Genomic DNA, 13,610 nt, shown 5'->3' on the forward strand with positions numbered 1-13,610 from the left:
GCGTAACTGCAGTGATCTTGGAGGGTGTTTGGATTGTAATCAGCCCCGTTGGGAGGATTGGCGAGCAATCAGCTCCGTTTCCGCAAGCATAATCGAGGGTTTTCTGCAGCACGGTGTCGCTTAGCCCTGACTTGCACACGCAATAGGCTGCATCTGCAAGAGAAGAGAGATGATGAGTTGAAGAAGAAGATTCATTTCAGAGCTAACAAAAACTTTTACTTTGTTTTTACCTGAAGAGGCAGCCAAGGCTGAGAAAATCACAAAGCTAAACACAAAAGCAGTCATCATTATTCTCTAACAAACTAAACAAGCTCAAATGAAAATTTATACTAGAACAAAATTTTGAACCAATATGAATGGGAAAGATAGTGGTATTGTACTTATTTGGGTTACAATCTTTTTGCATTTTATTTAATTTACATTATATTTCTTCTCTATTTTGGTAATTTGTCTATGGATAATTCTATATAACATACCTTATTTTTGGACATAATATTGTAGAAACAAACGAAATAATCATTTTGATTATATTTTTGTAAATTTGTATGGTTGGTATTTTGTTTGCTGACGTTAGGACACGAATTGAAGTGTAATGAATCTAATTTCATATTTACTGGAGTTTTATAATTTTTATTATTGTAGTGATGTTACTAAAATGATATTTGAACTATCGCATTCGAAATTGTTGGCTGGTTTAGAATTTGCAATCAAATTTGGGCAATTATATCATTCTAGATTTTCGTTTGGTTCAATCTGGTTAACTATATATTCCCCCCTTCCCTTAAATTTTATCTCATTTAGACCGGACACGAGTTTTAAGAAATGTAATGAAAAGTGAGTTGAAAAAGTTAGTAGAATATGAGTCTTATTTATATATATTAGTTTTATAATAAGTTAGTGGAATATGGGGTCCACTACCAAAAATGGTAAAAAGTGAAATAAGACAAATTTTATGGGACGGACGGAAATGAAAAAATGAGACAAACTTTCAGGGACGGATGGAGTATATCAAACCTCGGTAGTTAAATTAGTTATTAGATTGACATGATAACGACCTGAATTGCTAATGCCAAACATGAACACGATTTATTAAGGAAATTCTTATCTGAATAGGAATTCGACCGGATACATTCAAACCAAAACATGATCCGCACACGAAACAAATCTGTTAGCGACACGTTCTATTTGTGCTGACACAACATGATATATAGTAACTACACGAACTCGACAACACAAATCACACACAGAAGGAAATAACTACTATATATTATAAAAAAAGATTTTATTGTTATTGATACTCCCTCCATCCACGCTGGGGGTGGTGGTGTTGCCGCCATCCGCGCTGCACAATGATTATTATGACATTACAACCAATTAAGCTTTCGGTGATGACATAGCTTGATGACTTACTTACATAGCATTATCAGACGTCAACCAAAGTGGCGTAACATTATATGCAACGAAGCGACATTGTATTAGACTAAATTAATTTTTTTGCTAAATTAATATCTATATTAAAAAAGAATGAGATTGAATGGAGAGATTGAGAAACATGATGGGAGAAAGTTCAAAAAATGAATTATAATTAAGCATAACACGGCTTTGTTTTGCAATTTACAATATGACATTGTTTTGGTTGACGTCCGATAGTGTCACATAAGTAATCCATCAAACAATAGTAGTGTCAGAATTTTGATTGATTGCAAAATCAGAATAAATTAAGTTTGATGATTTACAAATAAATTTTTAAGTTGATACGTAGAACCAAAATTTGGCGAAAGTTTAGAAATTTATAGACAAATCCCCCACCTTTTCAAAACCATGTACTCCATATTGTTATAATTTACTTTCTCTAGAAAATAAACTTTCCATTGCCCCTATTACATTGAGAGGTGGAGTAGATTAATAATTTGTTTTAAAGTGCAATAGACATTGCATTTTCAAGCTAAATCAACTTACTTAGAGATTTATTAAAACGAAAGCATTCTTATCATTAAATCACTACAAAAGGACATAAAAATTGATATGCAACTACTAGCATTTGAATTTTTTTAAAATAATCATAATTTGAAACGCAAAAGAAAGTGTCCCTCAGTTGAAGGCAATTAATTTATCTTAATCTTTTGCTTTTTCAGACGCTTTTATTTGTGTCCCATAACTTTAGCTGAGACACTAACAATAAAGACAATTTATAAAGTGTTGGTTGTATAATTTGACACACAAATTAGCATTTTTAATAGCATTAAAAAGTGTCGTTATCCCATTTTTTTTTCCAGTGAATCTTTCATCAAAATTGGATCTTATGCCTAATGTATTTTACCAAAAATGACATTTTATTACTACTGCATTCAATCACGATACACAACCAATATAAATACAACACCACATTTAGTATTATTCTATTTAAATAAAACTGTACACCGGGTCATTATTAAACGAAAATAATTGAAAAAACGTAAAATGGTCCAAACTCTTACAAATTTTGCTGCTTAGAATCTTGGCTAAATAACCCTAGATATTTCAAGAGATAGGAAGAGAGACACAACAAGCATTATTCCTGAACTTATGAGTGTCACACTATTATTCTTGGGAGTATATGCATATACCACACCGGCCCCCGGGTCAAATCCCCCGCCGCCACCCGTGCTGCACAATATTTGAACAAAGAGGAGTGAGAAATGTGACATTTTAACAGCAAAATTGCATAACCAAAACTAAATTCAATAATGATGCTGAAGGACTAGATATGAGTATCAATTAAGGTGAAAATGTGAAGTTCAAACCTTGGAGTAGCCTGGGACCCACATGCACCTGCAAATATATATATATTACAAAAATAAATAAATAAATCAATTAAACAAAAAAAAAGTACTATACTAGTATATAATTTTGATGAAAATGGGGAATTACTAAAGGGGGCAGATTGAGAAGGTGCAGCAGCTCCTTGAAAATCACAAGTTGCACCAAGTTGCAATTTCAGCTGATAATAGCTATTAACAGCATAACTGCAGTGATCTTGGAGGGTGTTTGGATTGAAACACCTCCCAGTTGGGAGGATTGCCGAGCAATCAGCTCCGTTTCCGCAAGCGTAATCGAGGGTTTTCTGCAGCACGCTGTCGCTCAGCCCTGATTTGCACACGCAATAGGCTGCAACTGCAAGACAAGAGAGATGATGAATTGAAGAAGAAGATTCATTTCAAAGTTAACAAAAACTTTTACTTTGTTTTTACCTGAAGAGGCAGCAAAGGCTGAGAAAATCACAAAGCTAAACACAAAAGCAGCCATCATTATTCTCTAATATAAATTAAACAAGCTCAAAAGATATTTTCTACTAGTAAAAAATCTTGAACCGATGTGCATGGGAAAAAGATAGTGGTATTGTCCGTATTTATAAGTGTGTGAAGTTGGACTTATTTGGGTTACTAGCTATCTTTTTGCATTTTATTTAATTTACTTTATATTTCTTCTATATTTTGGTAATTTGTCTACGGATAAATCTGACGTACCTTATTTTTGGACATAATATCATAGAAACAAACGAAATTATCATTATAATTATATTTTTTAATAATTTGTATGGTAGGAGTTTTCTTTGCTGACGTTAGAACACGAATTGAAGTGTAATGAATCTAATTTCATATTTACTGGATTATATATATTTTTTTTATTGTAGTGATGTTGCTAGTATGACATTTGAACTATCGCATTCCAAATTGTTGGTTGGGTTAGAATTTGCATTCAGATTTGGGTAATTATATCGCTCTAGATTTTCGTTTAGTTCGAATTTTGGTAACTATATAAACGTCGATAGTTGGATTATTATTAGATTGACATGATCGCGATCTGAATTGTTAATGCCAAACTTGAACACGATTTATTGAGGAAATTTTTAATCTGAATAGGAATTCGACCGGATATATTCAAATCAAAACACGATCCGCACACGAAACAAAGCCGTTAGCGACACATCCTATTTGTGCTGACACGACATGATATGTAGTAATTACACGAACTTGACAACTAGACGAAACGTGTCAAACAAGGGAAGAGAATCACACACAGAAGGAAAGATGTATATATTATAGAATGTCATGACTTGGAGAGAATAAGAAGAAATACATAACTCAATAACCTTCTCCAATTCTATGTTCATATTCAAGTAGATAGTATCAAAGCACATTCGATCACATGGAACGATTGTTGCCTAGGTGCAAACAAAAAGTCCCAACAAATCTAACCATGGAGGACAAACGAAAATATAGTTTTAAATCCTGATTGAACATGTCTCAAGCCTATTCGAACTACGCACATCAAACACGGGAATCGAAAAATCGGAGTCACATTCACCTCCCTCTGATGCAACGACTGGAGACGCTACTCAAAGTGCAGCGCCATTGCCCGAGACTTGGCACCAAAGATACTCTCCCCCGCTACAAGAGACGATGGAGCACAAAGCCGAAGAGTTACTGAATCGTGTGGAGGAAGAGAGACTGACGACATGAGAACAAATCTTCGACAAGAAAAAAGAGGCAATGCTGTCAATGTCACGACCAAACCTTCTAAGGATGGCAAGGTCTGTGGAATCGCGACTAGGTGCGGTAATTAAGAAGATGAAAAAAAGAAAGAGGAATAAAATCAAGAATCGAACAATAATTCATTTTAGATATGTCAAATGATACAACTTAGGATAAATTTAGTAAATCATGAAGACTGAAGCCGGATGTCAGTACTCCTTTAAATTATCGGAGTCTGTACACTGTTAAATAATTATCGGAGGTCGCGGTCCATTGTGTACTCTAGTCAGAGTAGGGTTTATTACCCTAGGACCTGTCAATTCATAACATTTTGTCATAGCCAAATAGATAAACATCATAAAAAAAATTATTTACGACAAACAATATCCTTTAAATAAACAATACGTGTTCGGTTTTTGAGAAATGTCATATAAAAAAGTTCACCTCGTTCTTTTTCCACAATTTCCCGATAACAATTCTCCATCTTTGATGCTACCTTCTTCACGATTTCTCTTTGGAAGAAAAAGTAATAATCTATTTAGCTTTGAAAAATATGCTAAAACTTCGTTATTTGCACTTATCCTATTGCGCATATGCATTTTATATTTCGATTCGGCTTCTTCCAAGCGTTTAACTTTTTTGCGTCAACTAAATCAAAAGATTTAATTTATTATATAATTAATCTGAATATTAATTTCGTAAGGTTCGTATTCAACTCAAAAGATTCACCCATCCTCAACCTTCTTGATTTGGAGATTGGGCTCTCTCTAATTAAATCGAAAGAATTTATTTACTTGGAATTATAAATTCATACCATTAAGGAATAAATTAATTCCAAGCAAGGCTTTTCTTTAAACTAAACCGGATTAAATCTTATACCTCTTAAATTAATGACGATTAATTCCTCTTGTGGTCCAAAATTTAATTTTGATTATGCATTTAAAATTGGTCTAGTATTGATCACAATTCTATGTATATATATACAGACATTACATTCTTCAAACTCAATCAGCTTATATAGCCATTGCATTATTCAAACTAAATCAGCTTACTTTAGAAAAAAATAGCTAAATGCAAGCATTCTTATCAATAAATCTTTGGATTGTAAATATGGATCTTATTAATAGCACACAAAACAAATAATATAAATTCAATACCACATTTAGAATATCATTCTATTTTATTTTTAAAACAATTGTAATTCGAAGGTAACAATGTACGTAGAACTGATCAGAAGTCAGAACCACTCCCTACCCAACATGGACGACATGCTCTCATATAGATATATAGGAAAATGATTCAATCATAAATCAACCGCTTCCCCAAAAATAATTACTACTATAAACGAAAATGAATGAAAATAAAAAAAGGGTCCAAATTCTTAAAATTTAGCTGCTTCGAATCTTGGCTAAATAACCCAAGACATTACAAGAAATTGGAAGAGAGACGCAGCAACAAGCATTATTGAACTTATGAGTGTCACACTACTAGCACTTTTATCATTGACGCCGGTATATATCATATGGGCTGTCGGGCCAAGGCTCCCGCCAGGGATGGTGGTGGCTTGGCCCTCGCTGGGGGTGGTACCCGCCGCAAGGCCAGGGCTCCCGCCAGGGATGGTACCCACTGGCGGACCAAGGCTCCTACCCGGAGTGGAGGTGCCTTGGCCCCCGCCGGGAGTGGTACCAGCTGGCGGGCCAAGGCTCCTTCCTGGGATGGTGGTGCCTTGGCCCCCGCCGGGGGTGGTGGTGTTGCCGCCATCCGCGCTGCATAATATTTCAACAAATTAAAAGGTGTGAGAATGACATTTTTAAGAGCAAAATTGCATAACCAAACCCAAATTCAATAATGATGTTGAAGGACGAGAATATTGATTGAGGTTTATAAAAAATATTTTCTCTAATTACAAATAAATTAAAATAACTATTTTCTAATTAAGGTTTCTACACATTGTTTTAGTAGCTACGTTAAAACAATTACTACCTCCGTCCTTGAAAATTTGACCCAGTTTACCATTTCGATCCGTCCCTGAAAGTTTAAAAGTAGAAACCACATCCCACCAACTTTTTCAACTCACTTTTCATTACATTTCTTAAAACTCGTGTCTGGTCAAAGTGTGTCAATATTTGTGGGACGAAGATAGTATTGATTTACTGCACATCACAATATATATGTTGGTTTATCTGATAATCATATACGTAAATCCATTGAATGTAGAGGGAAACATGATGAGCATTTAAGTGAATGATCACAACATCTATGGAAAAAAAAGTCATATATATGAAATAGATCAGAATTGGTTTCGACTTAGGAGGTAATAGAAACATGTTCTACCAATGAATTTCATTCATAAAAAGTCATTAGCGAGTAGTAGAATTTTGTTTCCCTAAAGAAATACTACTAAAAAACCTTGTATGTATTCCAACAAAGCTTCTGCAAATATTAAAAATCCACAAAATCAAACTCTGAATAAGGAAAAAGTGAAGTTGAAACCTGGGAGTAGACTGGTAGACACATGCACCGAGCATAGCTGCAAATATTAATAAAAATCAAATAAACCAAAAAAACAAAAGAAATTTGATGAAGATAGGAAGTTACCATTGGTGATATTTTGAGAGAGAGCAGCAGCTCCTTGGAAATTACAAGTTGTACCAAGGTGAGATTTCTTATGATATAAACTATTAACAACGTAATTGCAGTGATCTTGGAGGGTGTTTGGATTGTAACAGTTCCCACTTTGGCTGATTTCTGAGCAATCAGCTCCGTTTCTGCAAGCGTAATCGATGGTTTTCTGCAGCACGATGTCGCCCAGCCCTGAGTTGCACAAGCAAAAGGTTGCATCTGCAAGAGAAGACAGCTGTTTTAATAAGTTGAAGAAGATATATTAAAACTAGTAGTACATAGTTTTTACCTGAAGAGGCAGCCAAGGCTGAGAAAATCACTAAGCTAATCACAAAAGCAGACATCATCATTATTCTCTAATGAATTTAACAAGCTCAAACCAAAATTTTTTACTAGGAAAAATTCTTGGACCAACAGGAGAAGAGATAGTGGAATTGTGCGTGTATATAAGTGTACATGTGTGAAGTTGGAGTCAGGCTCAGCATTATTATTTGGGTTACTATCTTCTTACATTTTACTTACTATTTAATTTACTCTATTTTCTTTTCTTTTTTTTTTGGAAAAAATACTATGATGATTTTCCTTATTTTTGGACATAATATCGTACCAACTAACTAAATAATCAATTTGAAACACCAATTGAAGTTCGGCGAGTCTTATTTCATATTTACTGCATACTATATTTTCTTATTGCAGTGATGTTACTAAAATGACATTTAAACTATCGCATTTTCGTAATTGGTTGGTTGGATCATGGATGATCAGGATTTGCGTTCATATATGGGTAACTATAGCACTCAGGATTTTCTTTTAATTAACGCGACGGGTTGGGTTATTATTGAATTGATATAATAACGATCATAATTGTTAAAATTAAACGTAAACGTGATTTGTTAAGAAAATTCTTAATTCGAACATAAACCTGACCTGCTACATTTAAACTTGAATACGATGGGCACACGACAAGAATGCGTTAGTGAAATGTAGTAGTATTTGTTTAGACACAACATGAGAACAGTATATAACAACGACACGGACTCCGCATCACACAATTAACATAATATTTTGGAGAAAAAATATCGCAAAATAGTCATATGTTTAAGATATAGAAATGTAAGATTATCATATGCTTAAGACAACAAAAATAGACTTTAGTCTAATGTTTAAGTGCTTAATTAATACTCCGTCCCTCCGCTATTTAAAGTTCCATTTTGACTTGACACAGATCTAAAGAAATTGTTTGAATTTGTAAAATGAAATGCATGAAAAAAGTTAATAAAATATGAATTTTATATATTAATTTTATAATAAAATATAATTATACTGATGTAATGGAGTTTTAGGCTCACTTACCAAAACTAAAAATAAGTAAATGAGAATTTTAATTGCAGACGTACTGAAATAACAAAATGAGATATTATTTCATAAACGAAGGAATAATATTTAATTTATTAATCAGGTCAAAATTGCTTTCACCGTTGAATTTAACAACACTGTCATTTTAGAACTAAATATTCTAATTCATAATGTTAAGAACTCGAAGCTATCAAACAGTGAAGCTGAAAATTAAAAAGGAAAAAAAAAAAAAAAAACTTGAACCTATCAAACAAATACTTCCTCCGTCCCACAAAGATTATCCCATTTTTCCATTTCCGTCTGTCCCACAAAGTTTCCGTCTGTCTCATTTCACTTTTACCGTTTTTTGGTAGTAGACCTCATATTCCACTAACTCATTCCTACTCACATTTTATTATAAAACTAATACTTTAAAAATATGACCCACATCCCATCAACCTTTTCAACTCACTTTTCATTACATTTTTTAAAACTCGTGCCGGATCAAAGTGGGATTATCTTTGTGGGATGAAGGGAGTAATAAAATGATTATATATAAATCAGACAAAATATTTCAATTTTATGTGAAGACATATTTTAAACCCCAAAGAGGAAAAAGAATCCAAATACCGGTTATACTGGATCGAAAGCCCATTAACTTATGTAACGCTAAAGCCCAAATTAACTTCCAGAAATGACCCTAACAATATGGATAATCTCGGACAACCCAGTTTTAAATTCCTAAATTGACCCTTCTCTTTTCAGATCCATGAACAGAATCCACAGTCGATTCGTACAGCAAATCCATTCATAAACCCTAAATCCCCACTGAAATCCTACTCTTCTTTTACTATTTTTTCAAAAATTAGCTCTCATTTCGTTTACAAATAACAAAATTCCAAATCGCATGAAATTGAATTTATAGATACAATTTCCATACGTAATTCTGTATCCATCCGCCATGGCGCCGATCGCGTTTCTGGCGAAGTCGCGGCCTTACCTCCACCGCCAGAACCTCAAATTCATATCCACATTTGTTCACCTCCAGGCGGAGCCGCAGCTGGCGGATTCGCCGGCCTCGATTCCGCCGCCGCTCCCGCCGAATCCTGCTTCCGGCAGTCCTCGCTACAGTGAGAACTGGCGGAATCCTTCCGCAGCGATGGGGGGAGACGGTGCGCTCGTCCCAATCGGGTTAGGGATTCTGCAGCAGACGCAGGGATCGCGGATGCAGATGCTCTCGCAATCGCTTGATGCGGAGAGTCTGATGAATAAGTTCGCGGATTGGATGACGACGCAGCGGTGGGAGGACATGAAGCAGCTCTTTGAGTTCTGGATTAAGTCGTTGGATAAGAATGGGAAGCCTAACACGCCTGATGTTAATCTGTGTAATCATTATTTGCGTGCAAATGTGATGATTGGGGCATCCGTTGAGGAATTGCTTGATATTGTGGCGCGGATGGATGATTTTGCCGTCGTGCCTAATGCTGCTTCGTATAATCTTGTGCTTAAAGCGATGCAGAGGAATGGTGAAGCACTCGCTGCTGTGAAATTGATTGAAAGGTTGGATATTTATCTGAAAATTAAGGGTGAACAATAAATATGCTGCTTCTGTTATATCGCAAAATCTGTATGAAATGTATGTTAGTCTGTTGGTAAATTCTGGGAGGGAGAAATTTTTTATAGGGCAATTGGTATGATATCTAGAGGTTCTTGCAGAATTTCCATGAAATGTATGTTACTTATGATGGAAAGCTATTTCCTCTTGTAGTAATACACCATGTAACGGTTCTGTTTGTACTTGTTCGTAAGCTTCTTTAGTTCTTCAATTTTGGTGCTTTATGGTTTTGTATTTGTCTATCTTATTATATGGTAGTAAATTTATCTACAAGCATGGACGTTGTGTACTTTTTTCTCAATTTCTCAGTTCTGGCCATGGTCGAGGCTATAGGTAGTGGGAAGGAATAAAGGGGTGTGTGGATTGACTAACATCATTGGACCGTATTGGTATCTTTTCTGTTTGAGGGTTCTGGGGGCACAAAATTCAGTCTACTGTTTGATGGTTAACTCTTTATCTTGTTGACATCAGGATGCTGGAGATGGGAAAAATACATAAGGAATCTTTGCCCGATGGCGAATCATTTGACTTAGTTATTGAGATTCTACTCTCAAAAAATAAAATTGATTCTGCCCTGAAGTATGTAGATCTAACATTGAAATCTGGCTATATGTTATCTATGAAAGCATTTGTGGACTGCGTGCAACGTTGTGTTAGTAACCAGAGGCTGGATACGTTGGTCTCAATTATTGAGAGATGCAAGGTGCACACTTTTGCTGGCTATTTGACGTTTGATATGATGTAGAGTTCTTTCATGTACTTCGACTACTGACTCTTGTCTTATGGATGGCATCAGAAAATGGATCAAAACAAATCCTTATGTCCTCCTTGGCGCGTATGCATGTCTATTGCTAATGTCGCAATGCAATCGGATAACAGTGAGCTAACTTATTATGCTCTCGAGTTCATGGCTAAATGGATTGCACGAGGGGAGGTTGCGAGGCCTCCTATGTATCTTTCTGTAGAAGAAGGATTAGTTGTGACAGCCCTAGGCACAGCTGGTAGAACTTTCAATTCTAGACTCCTGGATGGTGCATGGGCTATCCTTAAGCGCTCATTACGCCAAAATAGCCTTCCCAATCCTGAATCATACCTTGCGAAAATATATGGACTTGCTAATTTGGGAAACCTGCCAAAGGCTTTTGGTACTCTTCGTGAGTTTGAGGCAGCTTATGGAAATGCGGACCGTGAAGATACTGAGGATCTGTTCTCTCCTTTCCATTCTCTAGAGCCTCTAGTTAGGGCATGCTGCAAGGATGGTTTTACGAGTCTAGATTCAGTAAGTTTTTTTTATGCATTTTCTTTCCAATTGATCTTATGATGTGTGAAATTTGATGAAATTTCTATACATCAAAATGATGCTTCCTTTGATAATTTGATTTAATAGTAGTATTTATCTTTACATGATACTCAGCGTGCATGTAATTTCCTTATGTGTTGGCTTGTTGAAGTGTATAGTGCTGCAGTTGCAATTTCGTGTGGTTGATTTGTACTTTTGAAGTGTTTTCTCAGGTTTATTTTCAGCTGGAGAATTTAAGCAAAGCTGACCCTCCATACAAGTCTATTGCTGCTCTCAATTGTGTTATTCTTGGCTGTGCAAATATATGGGATGTTGATCGTGCCTATCAGACATTTAGTGCCATTGAAGAATCTTTTGGACTTAGCCCAGATGTTCATTCATACAATGCCCTGATTTGTGCTTTTGGGAAGCTTGGCAAGGTAACTCAGTTGCATAGACCTTTCTTTCTTTCCCTTTCTTTGAAATATGCAATTACTAATAACTATTCCCAGTAAATATATCCGAACCTCATAGTTTTGTTGCTCAAACCTATGAAGTTTTAGTGTCCACATACCCATATCAAATTGCTTCTGTATGCCGGTCCTTCTATCTACTTGATAAAAGCCATGTACACATAAGTCGCCGACGTGTAGTCTTCATGAAGGTGCAGAGGTGTGATGTTCAATGGAACTGCTTAATTAGTTACTCACAGAAGAGCTTCCTGTATATTGATGGTTTTTAAGGGATTGTCTTTCAGTGCAGCAAACGTGCAAGTCTTTCTTTTTGCATACTTCTGCCACATAATAAAAGACTGTTTTCTGTGGCAGAGAGATGAAGCGGTAAAAGTATTTGAGCACTTTGTTGGAAAAGGTCTGAAACCAAATGCTACCACATATTCACTGCTTATTGATGCTCATCTTGTTAAGCGGGATCCTAAAGCTGCGCTCTCTGTGGTGGATGAAATGGTATATATTAATGTGTCCCCTTATTAAATTTCAGTATGTTTGACCATTATGTTTGTCACTTTCCAGACTCATGCAGTCTGGCTAAACCTGAAATTTGACTTCTTGAGCAGGTCATTGCAGGGTATAAACCATCCAAGGATATACTACAAAAGGTTCGAAGGCGTTGTTTCCGGGAGCTGGATTATGAATCTGATGACAAGGTGGAAGCCATTACAAAACAGCTCAAAATTAGAATGAGAACGGCAAATGATATTCGCAGAAATATGCTCTTCAATCTCCAATACAGAGAGAACGCCCAACCGTAAGTTCTCTAGTACCATCAACACATTTCATCCATCCGCAATTATTTTTGTTATTCTTTCAGTATATAGTTGAGGTCAACTTATTGTTTTGAGAATCACACTTAAACACATAATTTCATGTGGAATCTCTGCAGTGCTCTGTGTTTTGCAGTTTGTCAAATCTTAACTCTTGCTATTACTCATGTCTGAGCAGGATAAATGGACAACAAATGTAGCTTTTTTCATGCTACTTACTTATGTGTCTTGACCCCAATCTACAAAAGAGCTTCAGAGGGTCAGTTGCTGATTCGAAACATCGTGATGATGGGGCTCAACACTTACCAGAAATAAATAAAAAAGTTTGGCTGTAGCTTTACATTTTTGGTCACATCTCCTACATGTTCCTTGCTTCGATTTCATTAGGTTTCTTGCCTACCTGTATTCTGGTTCTGGATTTACAGGATAATATGATTTGTTACTATTGATTTTGAGTTGGGAGATGGTACAGCTTCCACAACATTTACCCAAGGTGGATATGGCCTTGGTCTTATCTTGGAGCTGATTGTATTTATTAACAGTGTTTTAATCATCAGTTTTTAGCTTCAGAAATCTGAGTTGTTTCACCTTATAATTTAGGAAAATGTTAGCAAATTTTGGGGAATTTGTTTGGATGCAGGTGCTGAATGCTTCCTATTTCTCTTTTTGGCATTTTTTGATTTGATGTAATAGCTCGCTTTTGTTAATGAGTGCGAATAGAGCAAAACAAACCTGTTTATTATAAGTATATGCTTTATGTGTTAAAATCCCAAAAATTACTGTGGAAGAGACTGAATGATGCGCAAACAAAAGGAGGCAAAATGGATTGTTGCTTAGTTTGCTAAAAAGTGAAATTATTCATCATTACAAAATAACCTTTCATTACATTATTACATGAATACTTTCTTTACTCAAAAAATACTACTACTACTACTTCTATAAGAGTATAATTTTTGTTTGCAA

General features: G+C 35.5%; 3 protein-coding genes across 3 annotated transcripts; 1 reads left to right on the forward strand and 2 right to left on the reverse strand.

Moving 5' to 3' along the window:
• Positions 1 to 2,424: 2,424 nt before the first annotated feature.
• On the reverse strand, positions 2,425 to 3,337 carry LOC125203672 (PLASMODESMATA CALLOSE-BINDING PROTEIN 4-like). The gene is made up of 4 exons (XM_048102074.1): positions 3,231 to 3,337; positions 2,911 to 3,153; positions 2,784 to 2,811; positions 2,425 to 2,646 (listed from the first exon to the last, which is right to left on the reverse strand). The coding sequence occupies exons 1-4, from the start codon at positions 3,286 to 3,288 to the stop codon at positions 2,502 to 2,504; spliced, it is 474 nt and encodes a 157-aa protein (XP_047958031.1). The 5' UTR covers positions 3,289 to 3,337; the 3' UTR covers positions 2,425 to 2,501.
• A 2,585-nt stretch (positions 3,338 to 5,922) lies between these two features.
• On the reverse strand, positions 5,923 to 7,480 carry LOC125206774 (PLASMODESMATA CALLOSE-BINDING PROTEIN 3-like). The gene is made up of 4 exons (XM_048105999.1): positions 7,426 to 7,480; positions 7,113 to 7,355; positions 7,008 to 7,044; positions 5,923 to 6,280 (listed from the first exon to the last, which is right to left on the reverse strand). Exons 1-4 carry the CDS (start codon positions 7,478 to 7,480, stop codon positions 5,923 to 5,925), a joined length of 693 nt encoding a protein of 230 aa, XP_047961956.1.
• Positions 7,481 to 9,237: 1,757 nt separating this feature from the next.
• On the forward strand, positions 9,238 to 13,220 carry LOC125205951 (pentatricopeptide repeat-containing protein At1g26460, mitochondrial-like). Its single transcript, XM_048105175.1, has 7 exons — positions 9,238 to 10,031; positions 10,558 to 10,789; positions 10,883 to 11,365; positions 11,599 to 11,805; positions 12,193 to 12,330; positions 12,441 to 12,631; positions 12,826 to 13,220. Exons 1-7 carry the CDS (start codon positions 9,433 to 9,435, stop codon positions 12,845 to 12,847), a joined length of 1,872 nt encoding a protein of 623 aa, XP_047961132.1. The 5' UTR covers positions 9,238 to 9,432; the 3' UTR covers positions 12,848 to 13,220.
• The last annotated feature ends 390 nt before the right edge of the window (positions 13,221 to 13,610 follow it).

The sequence above is a fragment of the Salvia hispanica genome, chromosome 2 (assembly GCF_023119035.1).
Source record: "Salvia hispanica cultivar TCC Black 2014 chromosome 2, UniMelb_Shisp_WGS_1.0, whole genome shotgun sequence".
Taxonomy (NCBI): Eukaryota; Viridiplantae; Streptophyta; class Magnoliopsida; order Lamiales; family Lamiaceae; genus Salvia; species Salvia hispanica.